Below are 17,126 nucleotides of genomic sequence, written 5' to 3'. Positions count from 1 at the left end.
ATTTTGGTATAGTCAAACAAATGCATACCGCCACACGCTAATTCCATTACAATATACCACAGGAACTGTTCTGCCTTGTTTTCATATTGCAATGCACCAGAACTATTCTCAAGAAGAGTGAAACTGATCAGAATACTATATCCTCTTTCTGCAGGAGCCATGTGGCAGGGAAGAATGAAGTGCCATGTACTGCTTTGGGATTGTCTCCCCAGAAAAACAGCAGTTTGGGGGCCTTTAAATGCAAGAGAGAAATGGTGGCTCATGTACTTTGCAGCTACTCTTTTATAGCAAATGTGTTTGTTTTTTGCAGTATGCTCTGGAAATGCGCCATATGTTTATTTATTTGTTTGTGTGGGAAGTCACATGAGCAGATTTTTGTTGCTTCAAGGACCTGCAGTGTGTTTTGGGCAGAATGACTGGATGTTTTTTCCCCCAGATTCACAGCGGAAACTCTGGCTAATTGGCACTGCCTGCCAGTCTTCTCTCTTCTGAGGATTTGGGATGAAGATGCTTATAAAGCCAGCTTCAAAATAGTTTGCAGACCTTGGGGTGCAGAAATGATGCTACAGAGAACTTTCAGTGGTGGGGAGAGAATAGACGTGTGTGTGTGTGTGTGTGTGTTTGTGTAATAGGCTGATGGAAGCTAAATAAAGCACAATTGTAAATTTAAACACATTAAAGAAATTAATGTAATTGAAATGATGTAACATCAAGAAATATGAGCATGAAATGTCTCAATTGGAATAAAATGACGTCCTGATCCTAAGAGCATAACCATTCAGAATTATTTGTTGTTTTTTCCTTAACAAACCACTATTTTTGCCCCCTTTCTTCAGTTGAATTTTTGTTGATACAAGTGATTTCATCCTTTTGCCTTTAGCTTGTCACAGATACGAACTCCTCTTAATTGAAATCCTTCAGCTAATACTCTCAAGATGCTAAATACTGGTTGCAAGCTTGAAAAAAAATAGTTACTTTCGGAGCAATCCCAAAGAATCATTCCCAAGTGTTTTCAGCTGAAATCTTAGGCTGCAATTTGGATGCGTGGTTTTAGGTTGCTCCTGTGCGACTGGAGTTTTGCTCTACGAGGGAATTTTATCACTCACATGTCTTGAACCTCTTGCCCATGGGCAGTCATTAATATTCCCACTTGATTACTGCTGTATCTGATAGCTGAGACACTTAATAAATGCAAGCTGAGATTCTGGTTGAAACAGGCAAGGCTCGATCTGCAACTTCTTAGAAAAAAATATGTGACTGAATATGCATTTAGATTTTTAGCATTGCTATGTTAATGTATGAACGAATTCAGTCCAAGCTCCTGCAATGTCTTCCAAACAGCATCCTGGCATGCCTTTGTGGATATTAAGCTTTCTTTGTTTGTTTGTTTGCAAAAACTCTATCAAATATGCAATGATAAGATTTTGGATGATTTCACTCAAATCAGTTTAAGACTAGTTTTCGGTATGACCTGATAACTATAAAACATTTGCAAAAAAACTAAACAAAACAAAATAGCAATTATGTTTCATGTACTGTTTTGCTGTTAGCAATCTATTGAAAGATAATATCTAAAGTTAACTTGTTTTATGGTTGATAAGATAGATATTACCATCACAGACCAGAGGGTGTTATTTTTAAGGCTGAGTAGAAATAATTTAAATGTGCTGAACTTACTGGAATCAAGCGAAAATGCTTAATTTTACCTGGATTGTGTTCTTATTAAAAAAAAAACTTCAGACAGCAATTCTCAAGCTGTAATCTGTCAATGTAAAAAAAAAAACAATAACCCTAACTTTCTGTTTAGTTGAGGCAGCCTAGAATCATTTTTAATTGTTCTAGTTGGGAAAGAATGTTTTTCTTCTTCTCCCAGCACAAAATGTCCTATGGGGACAATCTAATAAGTCTTGAGGACAACCTTTTCGGTGGCTATCCCAGCCCTTTAGAATAGCCTCCCTTCCCCGCTCCCCCCAAGATTCAGAGTCCTCTATTTCAGGGGTCGCCAACCTTTTGGACCTCAGGGACCACCAAACTCATAATTTTAAATCCCGTGGACCAGAAACCCTGGGAAAATCCCCAAAAAAGTCTGCAGGAAAATTCCCCACCCCATTTTCCTACCGATCGAACATTCTTTATTTGGGATCGCAGGATACCAGCTCCGTTCTCAGGGGGGGAGAGAGAGAGACTTTTAGCTTCATGCAAGGAAAGCAGCAGAAGCAGCAGAAGTCTTTCTTTCTCTCCCCCAAACTCCACCAGAAGTAAGTCTTTGTGAGACCTGTTGTGCCGGCACAGCCTCTTGGAGAAGGATGCCTTGCAGGGTCCCAAAGACTCATTTCTGGTGGAGTTTGGGGGAGAGAAAGAAAGACTTTTGCTGCTTTCCTTGTGTGCAGCCAAAAGCAGAAGAAAGAAGCAGAAAGAAGCAGCCCGGTGGCCAGACCAGGCACACGGGGCAAGTTCCCCCCTCCGACCTTTCCCCCCCCACTACCTCGTGTTCGCAATGCAAGTGACACAAGGCTTGTGTTCCCATGGGCCATGAGGGCGGCACAGCCTTGTGTTCCTGTCTTGCCTGAATTAATTGCTTGGGGGGGGTGCTTTGGGGGTAACATTTCTCTGCAGACCACCAAAATTTTCTCACAGACGTTGGCAACCACTGCTTTAGAATAGCCTCGCTCCCCCCCTCCGCCAATATTCAGAGTCCTCTATTTAACTTTCAAAGGGCTGTGAAGACCTGGCTCTTCACCTAGGTTTTGAACTATGATAGAAGTGAGCCCAGTAAATGTAAGATTGTGGCTATATGATGTTCTAATGCTAAGCTTTAAGATATGTGGGGTTGCTGGGTTGGTTTGCTCTTTATATTTAATGTTAATGTGAACTGCCTTGAATTATCTGCTGTAAGATAGTTGGCCATATATAAATAAATGATGGGACAATAATCTACTGAGCTCCAGTTCACCTAGCAAGTCTTTTTGACTGCACGACAGACCATTCTCTTTACACTGGATTCTCCAAAGCCCAGAAGACTGAGATAGATCTGACAGCTTGAAATCCCACGCTGATTTTGTGTGTGTGTGTGTGCGCGCGCGCGCGCGTGCGTGCTGGGAAGGCCCTAAAGTATGGAAAGTACATAGGACATACAATCATAAGCAAAACTAACATGAACAAAAATGAATCCCAGGGAAACTGACTTCGAGAAAGAGACAAAGAAAGAAAAGAAAGGGACATAATGCTGAACAATTTTGCAGGACCTCTGATTTCTGAGGTTTTCTGATAATTCAGGCAGATTTCTTTTTCTGGAGGGGGTTCTTTGATATGGGTTTATCAATCTTCTATTTATTTAACAGAATTAACAGAACTCCCAGGCCCTGCAATAATCCTGATAACCTGTAGATTTCAACATCCAGAAAGTAATTTCACGGGACTATCAGTCTTACGAGAGATCAATAGTTGTGTCAAAATAAGCATACAGAAGTAAAAATGAAGACTTGGAGGGCCAAGCCTGCCATAGCACGTATTCAGAAAAGCAAATTCTTATATTTTATTTCATTGTGTAAGTAGGCAAAAAAAATGGCAGAGAATCCACTAATTGCAATCTTGACCTTCCCCACATTAAATTGGGTGAGAGCAGCTGCTGCTGCACTACCTAGTTTCATTATGCAGGCATGGTAAAGACAGCCTCTTGGAGCAGTACAAATTGTATTTATATATTTCCTATGACAGGAGAGAAACACCTTCATGTGGCTATCAAAAACACTATCTTCACTCTAATTGTTCAGCATGATCGCTACTCATTCAAATGATTATTCTTTCACATGTCTATTTTTCCATATACTGTATAGGATTAAAAACAAGTGATTCAATCTTGTGATTTCTCAGTGCAATTTGAAGTGGTTTTTTTCCTCATCTGCATCAAAAATTAAAGTTGGTAGTTCCTTTCTATTTTTTTAAATTTCCCATGAAAAGAGCATTCAATGAACTCAGGCAAGCAAGTTGTTCTTCGTAGCTGGCACTTTAGTTATAGTAAAAGATGAAGATAAATCAGCAGGCTACAGGATGTTCTATGAAGATGTTGTGTTTATAAATGGCTTCTATAAAGGCCATCCATTTTAAACAGGGGACATCTGGTACCCTGTTTCAAAGTTGTTTTCAAATGATCTCCCAGGATGAAGTTGCGTCAGTGGGAGACAACTGACAGAATTTTTAAGATCACTTTGTGAAGCCTGTTCCTAAGGTTTTTCCTCCAGACCATATTGTGATCAATTCCACGGCACATTTGCTGCTACACAAGGACAGCTGTTGCATCTGTTTGTCTTAGTATCCTCACACAAAAGCAAACAAGAAAAGCACTCACACTTTCCACCATCACCTGATGATTCTTTCTTTTATGTACGTGTGGGAGGGAAAAGATCTGGCTTGAAAGTTAAATACCAGGAAGAACTAATTGTTGCATCATGTTTATAGTACATTGTGTACTTATTAGGTATAATTCATGTTACATTATATCACAACAGGTCTCATTTATGGATATTTGTGCATAGTGCATTAATGACTGTGCCACTAAAGAAAGGAGAAAATATTGAAAAAAATAATCTCACCTCCTTTACAACATTAATTGTGGATGTTAAAAGACTGTAAGACTAGTCATTATAGATTTTTCTGGATGTATGTTTTTTTAAAAATATATTTTTCTGGATATGTTGTTTCCCCAAGCAACATTCCAAATTATCAGGAAAAATAATGCAAAAATACATGTTTTTTTATAGCCCTGACAATTGCCAGGATAACGGTTTCATTCTAATCTTTTCATAATTTTTGAGGTCAACTGGAAAACAGTTTTAATTTAGTGATAGGCCACATAGCCACTGAAACTCTTTTTTGAGGGTCTGGCCCTCACAAAACAACTGGTTAACTTTTGGGAGTAATAATATTTTCTTAATTTGGGGTAGGAAAACAACAAAGCGGTAATGATTATCACAAAATAAGGGTTTTTAATAGCCTTCCATTCCAACTGCGTGCACACGCACACACACAATCACAAAAGCAAGGAAACTAGAAAACTGAAAAAACCTTGCCCTGCCCACCCCTATTGTATCATTCACTTCCTTTTCTAATTAGTTCAGTCCTTACCTTGCAGTTTCCTCTGGCTCCAGGATTCCAGCCTTTTGAGATGCTGTCGAATCATACAGTGTCCTTACTTAACCTCGGAAGGGCCAGGAGACAGTATCTGCCCCAGCCAACTCCTCTGGTTGGCCAGCTGCTTTATCAATATGAAAAAAAAGGCTTTCTGGCAGAACCAAAGGCAGTTGAGACCCTTTTCCTGATGGTGATTAATGAGAAGAAGATGTTGCAGATTCACAGCGGATTCCAAAGTATGAGACCGAACAGACTGCCCTATGTTTAGCAGCAAAAAAAAAAAAAATGATTTCAAAAGCTGGCTGCTGTTTTTAATTTTGAAATATAAGGACTATGCTTCTATTCTGATTTGAGCAGCTGGCTGGCTGGGTGTGTGTTTGAGAAATGTAGCTTCCCCTTCCTTTATAGTTTAAAGGGATGCTGTCAGAGGTAGTATTCAACAGGTTCTGACCAGTTCTGGAGAACCAGTAGCGGAAATTTTGAGTCGTTCGGAGAGCCTGCAAATACCACCTCTGACTGGAGATTTTACAGTATCCTTCCCCTGCCACGCCCACCAATCCATGCCCACAGAACCGGTAGTAAAAAAAATCTGAATCCCACCACTGGACGCAGTGGCTCAGTGGGTAAGACGCTGAGCTTGTTGACTTGTTGTTAAGTGAGTTTACCCCATTTTCCTTCCCATACTTGTTATATGAATCATTGCATTTGTGAAGTTAGTAACACGGTTGTTAAACAGATCTGGCTTCCCCATTGACTTTGTCAGAAGGTCGCAAAAGGGGATAACATGATTCCCCGGACACTGCAACATATGAACCACTTGCCAAGCATCTGCATTTTGATCACATTTTGACCATGGGGATGCTGCCGTGGCCGTTAAGTGTGAAAAAGGTTCATAAGCCACTTTTTTCAGTGCAGTTGTCACTTTGAACGGTTCCTGAATGAACTGTTGCAAGTCGAGGACCGCCTGTATTTGTCAGCTGCACATTTCAACTTTTTGAGCGCCGGCAAGGGGGAAGACGTTCCTTTGTTGCATCGCTTCTTACCCAAACCGCGATCGAAAGCGGCAGGAGAGACCTCTCCCGAAAAGAACCGGGTTTGATCCAACTGGGTTCAGGCACCGGTGGCCTTGTTTATTTATTCGAGGGCCGAGGAAAGGGTTAATTTTGGAAGAGGGACGCGAAAGGGGGCGAGGGCTGGAAAAGTTCGCCTCAGTGTCCCGCCCCCGCGCGCGCGCCACCACACACACGCGCGCGCCTGGTGGGGGGAAGAGCCGGACGAACCTGGCCTCTCTCTCCCGTTGTTCTCCCCCGACGTCTCGGCCCAAGCTGGGCAGCCTCGGGGCTAGGAAGGCAAGGCCTCGCGCGCGCGCTCCGGTCCCCCCCCCCAAAAAGCGCTCTCAGCCTAGCTGCTTTGGCAGTAAGGCATGCGCATTGCGGAGCGCCCTCTCACCCCGCTCAGTTATGCCAAATATGTGAGCCTGAGCGGCGGCGGCAGCAGCAGCAGCAGCAGCAGCCGCGGCAAAGAGCGAGAGGCGCCCAAGGACCAAGTAGAAGATCATGGCGTGCTCTAGCCAGCCGCGCGGCAAGCTGTTGCGCTTGCCGTTGCCGCCGCCGCCGCCGCCTCCGCTTTGCTCAAGGCGCCACCAAGCAGCGGCACCCCTGCTGCGCTCGACGGCAGCGAACTGAAGGAGACGACCAGGCATGGCTGACCCTCTGCGTAGGACTTTCTCCAAGCTGCGAAGTAGGAGGTCGCAGCGAGGAGCCGGGGAAGCTGCTGCCGGGGACCCCAGCGAGAGAGGCGGCAGGGGCGTCGGAGCCCTTGGAGGGAAAACCCAGCAGAACCTGCACTTCCATCACCCCTGCCTGGAAAACGGAGTGACGACCGAAGCGTGTCCCGGGTTGGGGAGCCAGGTGGGCGGTTGTGAAGTGCTCCTCGTGTCCCCGCTGGAGAGGCCGGGCTTGCGGGAGTCGGCTGCCTGGTCCCGGTGGGGAAAGGCGGAGATGCCCGGAGAAAGGTTGCCGGGAGCCGCCGTGGCCCGCTCTTGCCCTCCGAGAAAGGGCGCGGAAGGCAGGGCGCTGCAGCAGCCGAGCCCCCCGGAACTCCGTGCGCCTCCTCTGGCCGCCGAGCTCTGCTTCTCCTCGTCGTCCTTTTTCCCCAGGGGATCGGAACCCGGCCCGGCCCTGGAGTGCGGTGGTGGGAGCGAAGAAGACGACTATTATGATAACCAGAGGCTGCCTGGTTGGGGCTGCCAAGGAACGGCCCGAACGCCCGAAGGAGCAGCGCGGGGAAACAAGGAAGGCAGCGCGGCCGCCGTTCCGGGTGCTGGCGGCGGCAGCAGGGCCAGAGCGAGAGAAAGCACCGGCAAACTGCGAAGCCAGCTCCAGGAGGCCTATTACTTGTTGATCCACGCCATGCACGACCTGCCTCCGGCCAGCCCCACAGCTGGAGGACCCTCGCCGCAGCCCGCTAGCCATCTGCCCGCCTCTGAGGCTGCAGCGAGTGATGCTTTACGCTGGTCTTTCTCGTGCCCGGACGGATGCTCGCCGTTGCAAAGATCCGATCCCTGTGCCCAAGTTTCAGCCAAGAATCCCATCAGGCGCCAGGGCATCAGCAAGAGTCTGGAGAGCCTCTGCTTTGCCCAGCCTTCTGCTTCCAAACTACTGCTCCTGCCGAGATGTCGGAGCGAAGGTACGCTCCAGCCTCTGCCTCCAGAGCCACTAGAGCCCCGTGGCCACCTGCTGCTCGAACCTCAGGAACTTGGCACCAGCCAGGAAACCTGCTTCCTGTCAGCTGCCACACATGGCTCTGGTGACAGCGGTTGTGAGAAGACCCTCAGCAGCCAAGGCCTTGGTGAAGCACATCCTTCAGGGCTCCAGGAAGACATGGAGGAGCTGTTGGCCCCTGAGCTGTATGGAGCCCAGGGCAAAATGGTGGATCCAGCAAGAGCAACCAGGGGTAGCCATGAGGGAAAACCCCAGCACCCCCCAGAAGATGCCTCCCCGGGCCCCTTCAAACCACCCACTGTGACTGTTCGGAAGCTGCAGAAGTGGATGTACAAAGGACGCCTGCTCTCCTTGGGCATGAAAGGCCGGGGTGGGACCGCTGGGATGTCCCCCCCATCTTCCCGCACCAAGGTCACTGGGAGTTGCAGGCCACTTCTTGGCAGAGGAGAGGGGCTCACACTTTCGCCCCCTGCTCACTTGAATGGCCCAGGGCCCAAGGCCCGACTATCTTCTTCAGACCAAAGAATATTGCTGACAGGTAATGGTTTCTGTGGTCTCCTGCTTTCCTTTCAAGGTCTTTGTGAGCCTAAGGGCTTTGTCCCACTTTTGCTGTTAAGAGTTCCCCCCCCCCCCTTTCTTGCTTCTCCGTGGTTGTGAAAGACTTAGCTTGTTGAATGTCTTGCTAAGCCTAGGAAACCAGCCATTTTTAAAGCTGATAACTATATCAAAGCTTCATGTACTCTGTTGTCTTTTTTCCAATTGGCTTATCTCTTCAGTAGCTTCCAGAGGTTTTAAAAAAAAAGGTAGTTTCATTTTTCCAACCTGAAAAATCAAGACATGATTTATGCAGTGAAGTTGATTGAACCTTGTTTATACAACCCTCCTAATTTTTAACCCAGAAGGCATGCCAACTCCTATGCCAACTCCTAAAATGTAAATAGCAGGCTAAGTTTGCAGGAGAGGAGTCTCTGTCCATATTTGTAGAGCACAGTTAGATATTTTCCATAGGGAACGTACCATTGAGTTCCTTTTGGCATAACCTGCTGCTTGATACAGTCTGGTTAAATGTTAATACTTATGTAAACTGCTTCTGTTCAATATTGACAGTTTAAATGTGTTTTTCTTTGGCTGCATTATTATAAATTGAAGCATATGGTGTCATGCTTCTAGAACTCCTATTGCTAAGAGTGCAAGTGAGGAAGAGAAATCAACATATTTGACAATCCTTATTGTAGCTAGTATCACAACCTGGGAAAAATTGCCACGACAACAATGTATACTCTAACATGTCACATGTAACATATAGAAGTTGCTATTGTTTTAGGAATTTGGATACCTGGGGAAGAGAGTTAGCATTTCCACATGGTATCTGCTACACACCTACTTCTTGTTTCAATTAATGAGTTCACAAACTATGTGTACTTTGACTTCGCTAATTAGATTACCTCTCGATTGAGCATACTGTAGTTAAATGTGACACTGGCCATAGTATCTAGAGTTTCTCTGAGCTGCCATTCAACACACTTGGGACAGTAGATTGAAAAATGGACAGTGCTAATAGAATCAAACAGTCAATTCAGTCTTGAAAAAGTTCCTATGTAGGTATGCAAAATATCCAAAATAATCAAATCCAATTTAAATCAGATCAGTTTATCCAGATCAGCTTTTTGAACTTAATCTGCAAATCAAACATTCACACAGCCTTTATTTCAACTTCTGAAATCACTTGCCTAATTGTTTAATCAGATAATAATGCTCATTACCCCCAGCTTCCCATCCAGGGAATGATGTAAGTTGAAGTCCAATTTTCATGGACTCCTGGAAATATCAGTGATAAATAAATAAATACTTTTCTCATCTCTTTCTCAAAACACCTCCTTCAAGCAGCAGCAGCAATTGGAAAAAAAAACGTGTCTGGTGAAGCCCTGTGACCTCATTTTATTCTGTCTATTCTGAGGGGGTGAAATATTCTAGGAAGAGCTGCCAATTCAGCATGGCCATTTCTAGAAAATGGCTTCCTTTGTATATTAATTGTGTGTGGCTAAAGTAAGTTAATAACTCACTTATTCAAGTACTCATATGTGAAGCAATCTTTCTAAGTCTCATTCCATTTATTTCTTTTAACCCAGCATTGCAATAGTTCAACATAAGCCTGACTTTCACTAAATGTTAATAAAGGGTCAGGGAGGAAGATGGGACAAAGTAGAATGAACTATCTTTTAATGACAAATTACAATGAAGGGGAAAAAATTGTGGGAGAGCCTTCCTAACTATGCCTTGACTCCAGACCTGGTCTATTCTTAGGTGCAGAAATTAGAAGTTGTAGATTTTTAAAATGGCAATCTGGTTACTTGTTGGGATAATGTTTTTTTTATTGTGCATGCCTATCTTATCATCATCATCCTGAATCAGTTCATTACAATATGAAGCAATCTTTACTGAATATTATGAACCAAATCTATTGATCTACTGTTGTTAATTTTTTTATATACTAGGTTTGAGAGAGAGTGACTACCCAAAAATCACCCAGTGAGCTTTTATGCCTAAGGAAAGACCAGAATCTAAATCTCTATGCTTCAACACTTTAAGCACTGTACCACATTGCTTTTCCATGTCTATATAGTAGGCAACGAGGGCTATCTCAGAAATGTGTGGCTTTATCAAACCTTCAATTTTAGCACTTGCATTATTGAATGACTTCTGAATCAACTAAATTATTTTTGTTTTTTAAGAACTAGCCATAACCTTAAATCTAATTTTTACATGTATGATTATGTGTGAACGGTTATGGAAACAAGTTATGTGTTCAGAATCCACTCTTCAGAAACACAGGTATCTATAATGTAGGAATAAGCATCTTCTATTTTAATATATTCTGTTCTGTAGATTGAGAGCTAGTTTGGAATAGTGGTTAAGGCATTAGGCTAGAAACTACAAGATCATGAGCTTTAGCCTCACATTAGGAATGAAGCCCTGGTTGACCTTGAGCCAGTCAATCCTAGAAAGGAAGGAATGGCAAGCCAGTTTTGAAGGATCTTGCCGAGAAAACTGCAGGGACTTCAACAGGCACTTTCCGAGAATTGGACAGAATTGAACAGTAGTTTAAAAAAAAAAAGGATTATTTATATTTCTACTGTTATGTTACCTTCAAATACAGAGATTTGCACTGTACTATAGAATTAGTAGAAATACTATAGAATTAGGCAGTTTGGTGGCTTCCTTGTATCTTCAGTTCCCATGAGTTAGCATAGTTAATAGTCAAGATTTAGTGGCATTTTTGCATTTGTTAGATAGTATCCTATCTTTCATCCAGGAGCTCAAAGTGACAATCATAGTATTCTGTTCTCCCCTATATCAATCTGTGACATAGGCTGGGCTAAGCAAGAATGAGTGGCCCAAAGTTATCTAGAAAGTTTCCATAGCTAAGGGTTTAACATCAGTCTCCCAAGTGCTAGTCCAGCACTTTTCCACAAAAACGATACAGGCAGAATTATATGCTCACACTGAATTTCACAAATTCAAAATACCTGGAGAACATCGGGTTGATTGTCCACATCTCAGAAGCATTCAAGTTGCATTTGCTTAATTATGGTTAATCATAAAATCAGTTAAGTAGTAGATGTACTGCAAGGGTGTTCCATACCACTCTCTTATTCCTTCTGTGAGTGAAGAAATATGACTTCCAAGCTACCTTAGCTTGAGTTATCTGCTTTACTAAATGGTGTGTGTGTGTGTGTGTGTGTGTGTGATACTACAAATATATGCTTAGTTTCCCCAAATTATGCATATTTTCTTCATAGAGGAATTGGAACCAATACCAGCTAATTGCAACTGCTTTTAAAGTTTGTTGAATTTCCAGGAATTTTACACACCTTTGTATAAATTCTCTCAGGGTGTTGCTGGAAAATCAAAGAAGTAAACCTGCTGTATTATTCAGGATCCAACCCCCAACTTTACTGTGGTAAAAAAGGCTTCTTACAGGTGTTTATGCTTTTCATAATGTTTGAAGAAAGACTAAATTACATTAATAGGCATTCCTTATCTTGCCCTTTTAGCAGTGTGTGGTCTCTCATTAACTGTAGAATCAGTTACATTTTAGTATGGTTTCTTTTTCTTTCATGTTACAACTTTTCCATGTAAGTACATACTAGCTTACTGTAGTAGAAAATGCTTTTCGAGCGTGCAGCCACATTTTGTTTTATGTTCTGTTTTAGGATTATACCAGGTTTAAAGTTTCATTGCTTTAAATCCTCCTAGGTTTATTACAAAACACTTCTCCAGAAAAATGTAATTAGCAAAAAGCATTCTAAGTATTGGTTGCAAAATATTGTTATATTTCACATATTGTTTTACAGGTGTAGGGAGGTTACAATGCATATAATTATAATGTACCTTTTAATTATACAGAGTTGAATGGGCACAATAAGAGAAGCAGATATGTTCAAGAAGTAAGATTTGCTATGTTGTGAACAATTTTTGGCATGTAGAGTTATAGCATCTTGCTTAGAATTAAAATTTAAAGCAAAATATAAATACTAGTACAGTGAGCAATTAAATGATAGCAAGTTCAATTTAGAATGGATTGTATTTAAATGAGGAATTCTCCATCATTAAAGGAGACTTTGAAGACCTTATTATGAGAATAAAAGCAGAAAGAAAAAAATCTGTGTTACCTTTAAACACAAACACAAGGTAATATCAACATCCGTGAGTTTACACCTGACAATGAAAATGTGAAACAGTGTTTTCTTAAACTGAAGAATAACGATGGGCATTGTGTTTGAGATATAAAGACGAGTTTAATCCTAAAACCAATGCAGTACAGATGTGGCAAAGATCATAAAGGATCAGGTCATTTTACTAAGAGTAAATATACTAGTTAAAGCAGGGGTCTTACATGGTGCTATATAGTTGTGAAAGCTGTTTACTTTGTACTTCAAATTATGAGTTTGGAATTGGCTACTACAAGTATGGTGAACAAGAAAGAGCAATCAATTAGTCCCAGACCAAGTAATGTTAAACTCATCTCTTGAAACCAGCAAGCAGAAATTTATATATTGGGCGTATAATTCCACCTCTATCATATGCCCAAAGTCATCTTGATAAATGGAATTTGAAGAAGGAGATAGAGCTATCAGTTACTAAAACCAGCCTTAGCTTTCATTGAAATAGTGCAAACTGTTACAGTACTTGAATTTAGGTAAGTGTAATATCATGAAACCTTAAACTTTGCAATTAACTTAGAAGAGCTCACTGAATTAGATATCTGAACAAGAGATGAACTCCCCGTTTCGTGGTTAAGATATTGAACTTAGAAGATGCAGATTCAAGTCCTTGATAAATCATGGAGTTCACTAGGTAACTGAATCAGTCATGCATTCTCTGCCTATTCTTGATAATTTTATGGACATGAAATTGGACATATCCAATATTCTTGGCAAGAAGCTGGAAGGGAGATTTGCTGGTACTTTCTTCTGAGACTATTTTTTCCTGATCTAGGCCAAATTCTTGAGATTTTTCTTATGGAGACCTAATCAGGTCTGAACCTGCTTAGTTTTAAGGTCAACTGGGACCCATCTAAATAAGCCCAGAATTATGTGCACTGGCTCAAAAAAGGTTGTCTAATCCTGCTGTAAATGATGATACCATTTTCTTATTTTTCTATGTTTTGTGTGACTAACAGATTTTTAAATATTTCTAAAAGGGTTATGTTCCTGTATTTGTTTGATTAGAAGTAGAAGGAATACATTTATTCAAAATTCATCTTAAATAAGTTTTGTTAGGTGGGAATATTTTATTTCTATACAAGTGAGAGCCATTCCATTCAAGAATCTTGCTGTTGTGCTGGTTGAAGCAGAACTTCCTTAATAAGTGAGCATTTATTGAGCATGTATTAAAGGATGCAATGGGCTTCTGATATGTGTTGTTAGCAAAGGGGGAAGGGGTAATCCCCTCTTTTCTGACATTATAAATATTCTTGGGAAATGGTACAAATTCTGATATTACCAAAGTAACATTTATAGAGTAGTTTTTTCGTGTCTATTACTGCTGCCAATATATGAAAATTTATACATAATGTTGTTATGTAGTTTCTCTTAAGAGATTGCTCAACTTTTGAATCAAGCTTGTCCTTTCTCAACTTGGTGCCTTCCATAAGTATTGCAAATGAAACTATCAGCTAGTTTGGATTTATTCTTTTATATGTGAAAGTGGCATTTTTAGACTTTCTAGGTAGATGTGGTATGCTGTTTTTCTTATCATCGTGGGTTGATGTTGCCCTGTCCCTCACTATTTAAAAAAATCCTTTCTAACCTGTGTAATCAATTTAGTGGCATTTATTTTAAATCTTGAAGTGAAACACAAACTCACATGCACTAATGAAATGTATCTATAGTGACCTCAATGGTAACTAGATGTAACGCATGAAAAACATGCCAAACACAACGTACAGGTGTGACATGTTGATTCTAGTATTTGTTGGCTTCTAATACAATGAAAATCATGTTGACTTCTTACTGTAGAGTGGTTTGAGCAGTCTGTTTTTCCATATATGTTTTGAAATACATTTCCCAGTAACTTCTACCATCATATGCAGGGTATGTATATAGGAACATTTATAGTATTTCAACACCATTGAGGCTGATACATATTTCACTCTTGCATTACATATGTATCTGTCCAGATCTAATTCAACATTTCCTTGGAATTAAATCCCAGTGAGTTTAATGGGATTTGAAGGGTTATTTTTAAAGGAAACTGAACTGCCTTCAAGTATAAAATATTTTGCAATTGCTCATAATATTCACAAATGAAGACAAATATACAGGTCCCAGGATATATTGCAGGATCCAGTGTGGATCAGTCACAGGAACCAGAAACTGCTGGAGCCCATCTTCAGGAACTTCTACTCTGACTAGTCTGCCTGAGAAAAGTTCCTTCAGGATGGGGCTCCAGCATGAGTCTGAAAGGTCAGAAGACAAAACCTCTGGTCCCGGTGACCAAATTAGATCCTGCTCACAATACCATTGCATAATTTTAAATAAATTTAGATAGAGAGAAATAGAAATCAATCTACATAATCTTGTGGACATAATTGTACAGCTTATGAAATATATTATCAGGCAGTTGAGTAAAACCTAAATTTATTTGCTTTAGCTACACTAAATAAAATTTGCCATAGACTCATTAAAACAGATAAATATAAAGGTAGTCATGGTTAAGACTGGATCTGATGTAGTAATACGTATTATGTGGACCATGTTCTGAAAAAATACTGCAATTCTATACCAAATATATAAGCCATGCTTAACGGGGCACCTGAGATTTAACAACCAGTCTTTCTAGCATTACAAAGTTGCATGAATGGCAATAGAAAAAACATCAAGATTTTGGTAATAATTTGGCCAACCATCTTGATGGATAACTAGCTTTGCAAGTGGTAGTTTATATTGGATAAGTTTACGTGGTTCATTTGCTTTAAAACAGCTTGCTGTCTGTCTTTCAGCACATTTTATCCTGTAATATTTAATCATATCATCCTTGATTTGGTTATATGGACAGAATAAGTTTTGCCATTTTGCAACTAGACTATTATTATCTTCATGGATGAAATCTGTTTGCATTGTGTCATTTTATGTCTCTTTTTTAAGTTACAATATTTTATGTACACCTGATACCAATAATGACAACTTGATGGCATCTAACACACTCTTTTATTCCCTTTTCCATTTTATAGAGCTGATTGAAAATGTTTACATACCTTCTGTGAGCAGAAGAGAACTTAAGAACTTGAAATCCAGTGAAGTTTCTGAGTGCAGGCCTCAGATTGCTAACATTACTGTGTCCAAGAAGCGGAACTGGTTACATCAAAGTTCTCTGAGAGTACCTAGTTTGGAAAAAGGAAACTCTTACAAGAAATTTTCAGGAGAAAATTACCAGGTACTGAAATCTTCCAGTCCTTTCTTTGAGCCAAAAATGCCTCAGACTTTTTCCAGATTTCTAGGACAGGAAAGCCCTAGAGGAAGAGTCAGTTCTGCACATGCTGCTGGGAATGGAACAAGATCTTTGGCACTACAAAACTGTACTTTAGATTTTGGTGAAGATAATGATGCAGATGATGAAGGAGAAATATGGTACAATCCTATCCCTGAAGATGATGAGCCTGAGTTCCCTTGTTTTCTAAGTGACCATAATAATCATTTGGACCCCCAAGCCTTGAATTACAAAATAGCACCTGGGAATGATTTAATCAAAGTCATAACGCATAATGAAGGCCTTCCTCAATTCTTAAACTGTTCTGGAAATGGTCAGCCTAGAGAAACGAGTCAAATAGATAATGTGCATTCAGTGGAATATTTGCAAACACAAAAGCCAAAGCCTGTATGCAATATTCTGACTGGGTCCGCAGTGGACGAAGGTCTTCTTAAAACTACTACAGGAGGTAAGAGCAATGTAAACATTTAACTTACAGTACAATTATGTCTGCCACCCCTACCCATGTGATACAGTCATGTTTTAGAGAGGTGAAAATTCAAATCTTAACTTGGAACTAGTTATGCATAACCTATTTAGCTATGTAGATGTCCGTTTCGTATGAATATCATGCTCAGCTGAAATAATTATTTGTACATGTAATACATGCATAATGTGTATGCATCAGAGTACATTTTTATAAGATTTCACCATATCTCAGGCCTGTGGGAAATGTTAATGTTTTACTCTGTCAGAGTGGGCAGGAAGCATATCTGAATCACAGCTGGTTTCTCAGGCTTCACATTAACTCCTGGCTGTACTTTTTTTAAATTTAAACCACACATGTGACTATAAAAATCATTAAACTGTAACTATTCTATACAGATAGGAAAGAAATTTATTTGGCACCATTACTGTAACGTGGTCCATTGAGAATAACTGCTACAAAAATGTTGATTTTTTTTCTCTTGCGGAAGGGTATATTGCATTTGCAAAATAGGTAGTCCTCGCTTACCAATGCTAATTGAGATCAGGAATTTCAATTCCAGCACTAAATGATGTGTGCAAGGTGCAGTGTGATATGACTTCATTGACTTACAGCAAGGGTGTCAAACTCGTGTCGTCATGTCATTGTCACATGATGTATCATGACTTTTTTCCCCTTCGCTAAACCCAGGGGTGGGTCACAAGTTTGACACCCCTGACATATAGGAACAGTTCCAGCAATCCCATTTGCTGCTGTTAGGTGAATTCTGCAGATCACAGCTTCCTATGTTTATGTGATTGCCATATGTGACTTGT

General features: G+C 40.9%; 1 protein-coding gene across 2 annotated transcripts in view; it reads left to right on the top strand.

The window, feature by feature from the left end:
• Positions 1-5,867: 5,867 nt before the first annotated feature.
• Positions 5,868-17,126, top strand: part of SYDE2 (synapse defective Rho GTPase homolog 2) — a 50,623-nt gene continuing 39,364 nt past the window's right edge. For both annotated transcript variants that reach the window (XM_026674157.2, XM_026674159.2), the window contains exons 1-2: positions 5,868-8,391; positions 15,589-16,293. In XM_026674157.2, the coding sequence (XP_026529942.2) occupies positions 6,831-8,391; positions 15,589-16,293 (2,266 nt within the window). In that variant the 5' untranslated portion in view covers positions 5,868-6,830. The remainder of the gene's footprint in view (positions 8,392-15,588; positions 16,294-17,126) is intronic.

Source organism: Notechis scutatus, chromosome 3, assembly GCF_049901735.1.
Source record: "Notechis scutatus isolate UNSWTSFEM ecotype Mainland chromosome 3, rNotScu1.2, whole genome shotgun sequence".
Taxonomy (NCBI): Eukaryota; Metazoa; Chordata; class Lepidosauria; order Squamata; family Elapidae; genus Notechis; species Notechis scutatus.
The sequence above is the reverse complement of the archived record's forward strand: the minus strand, read 5'-3'. Positions and strand labels throughout refer to the sequence as shown.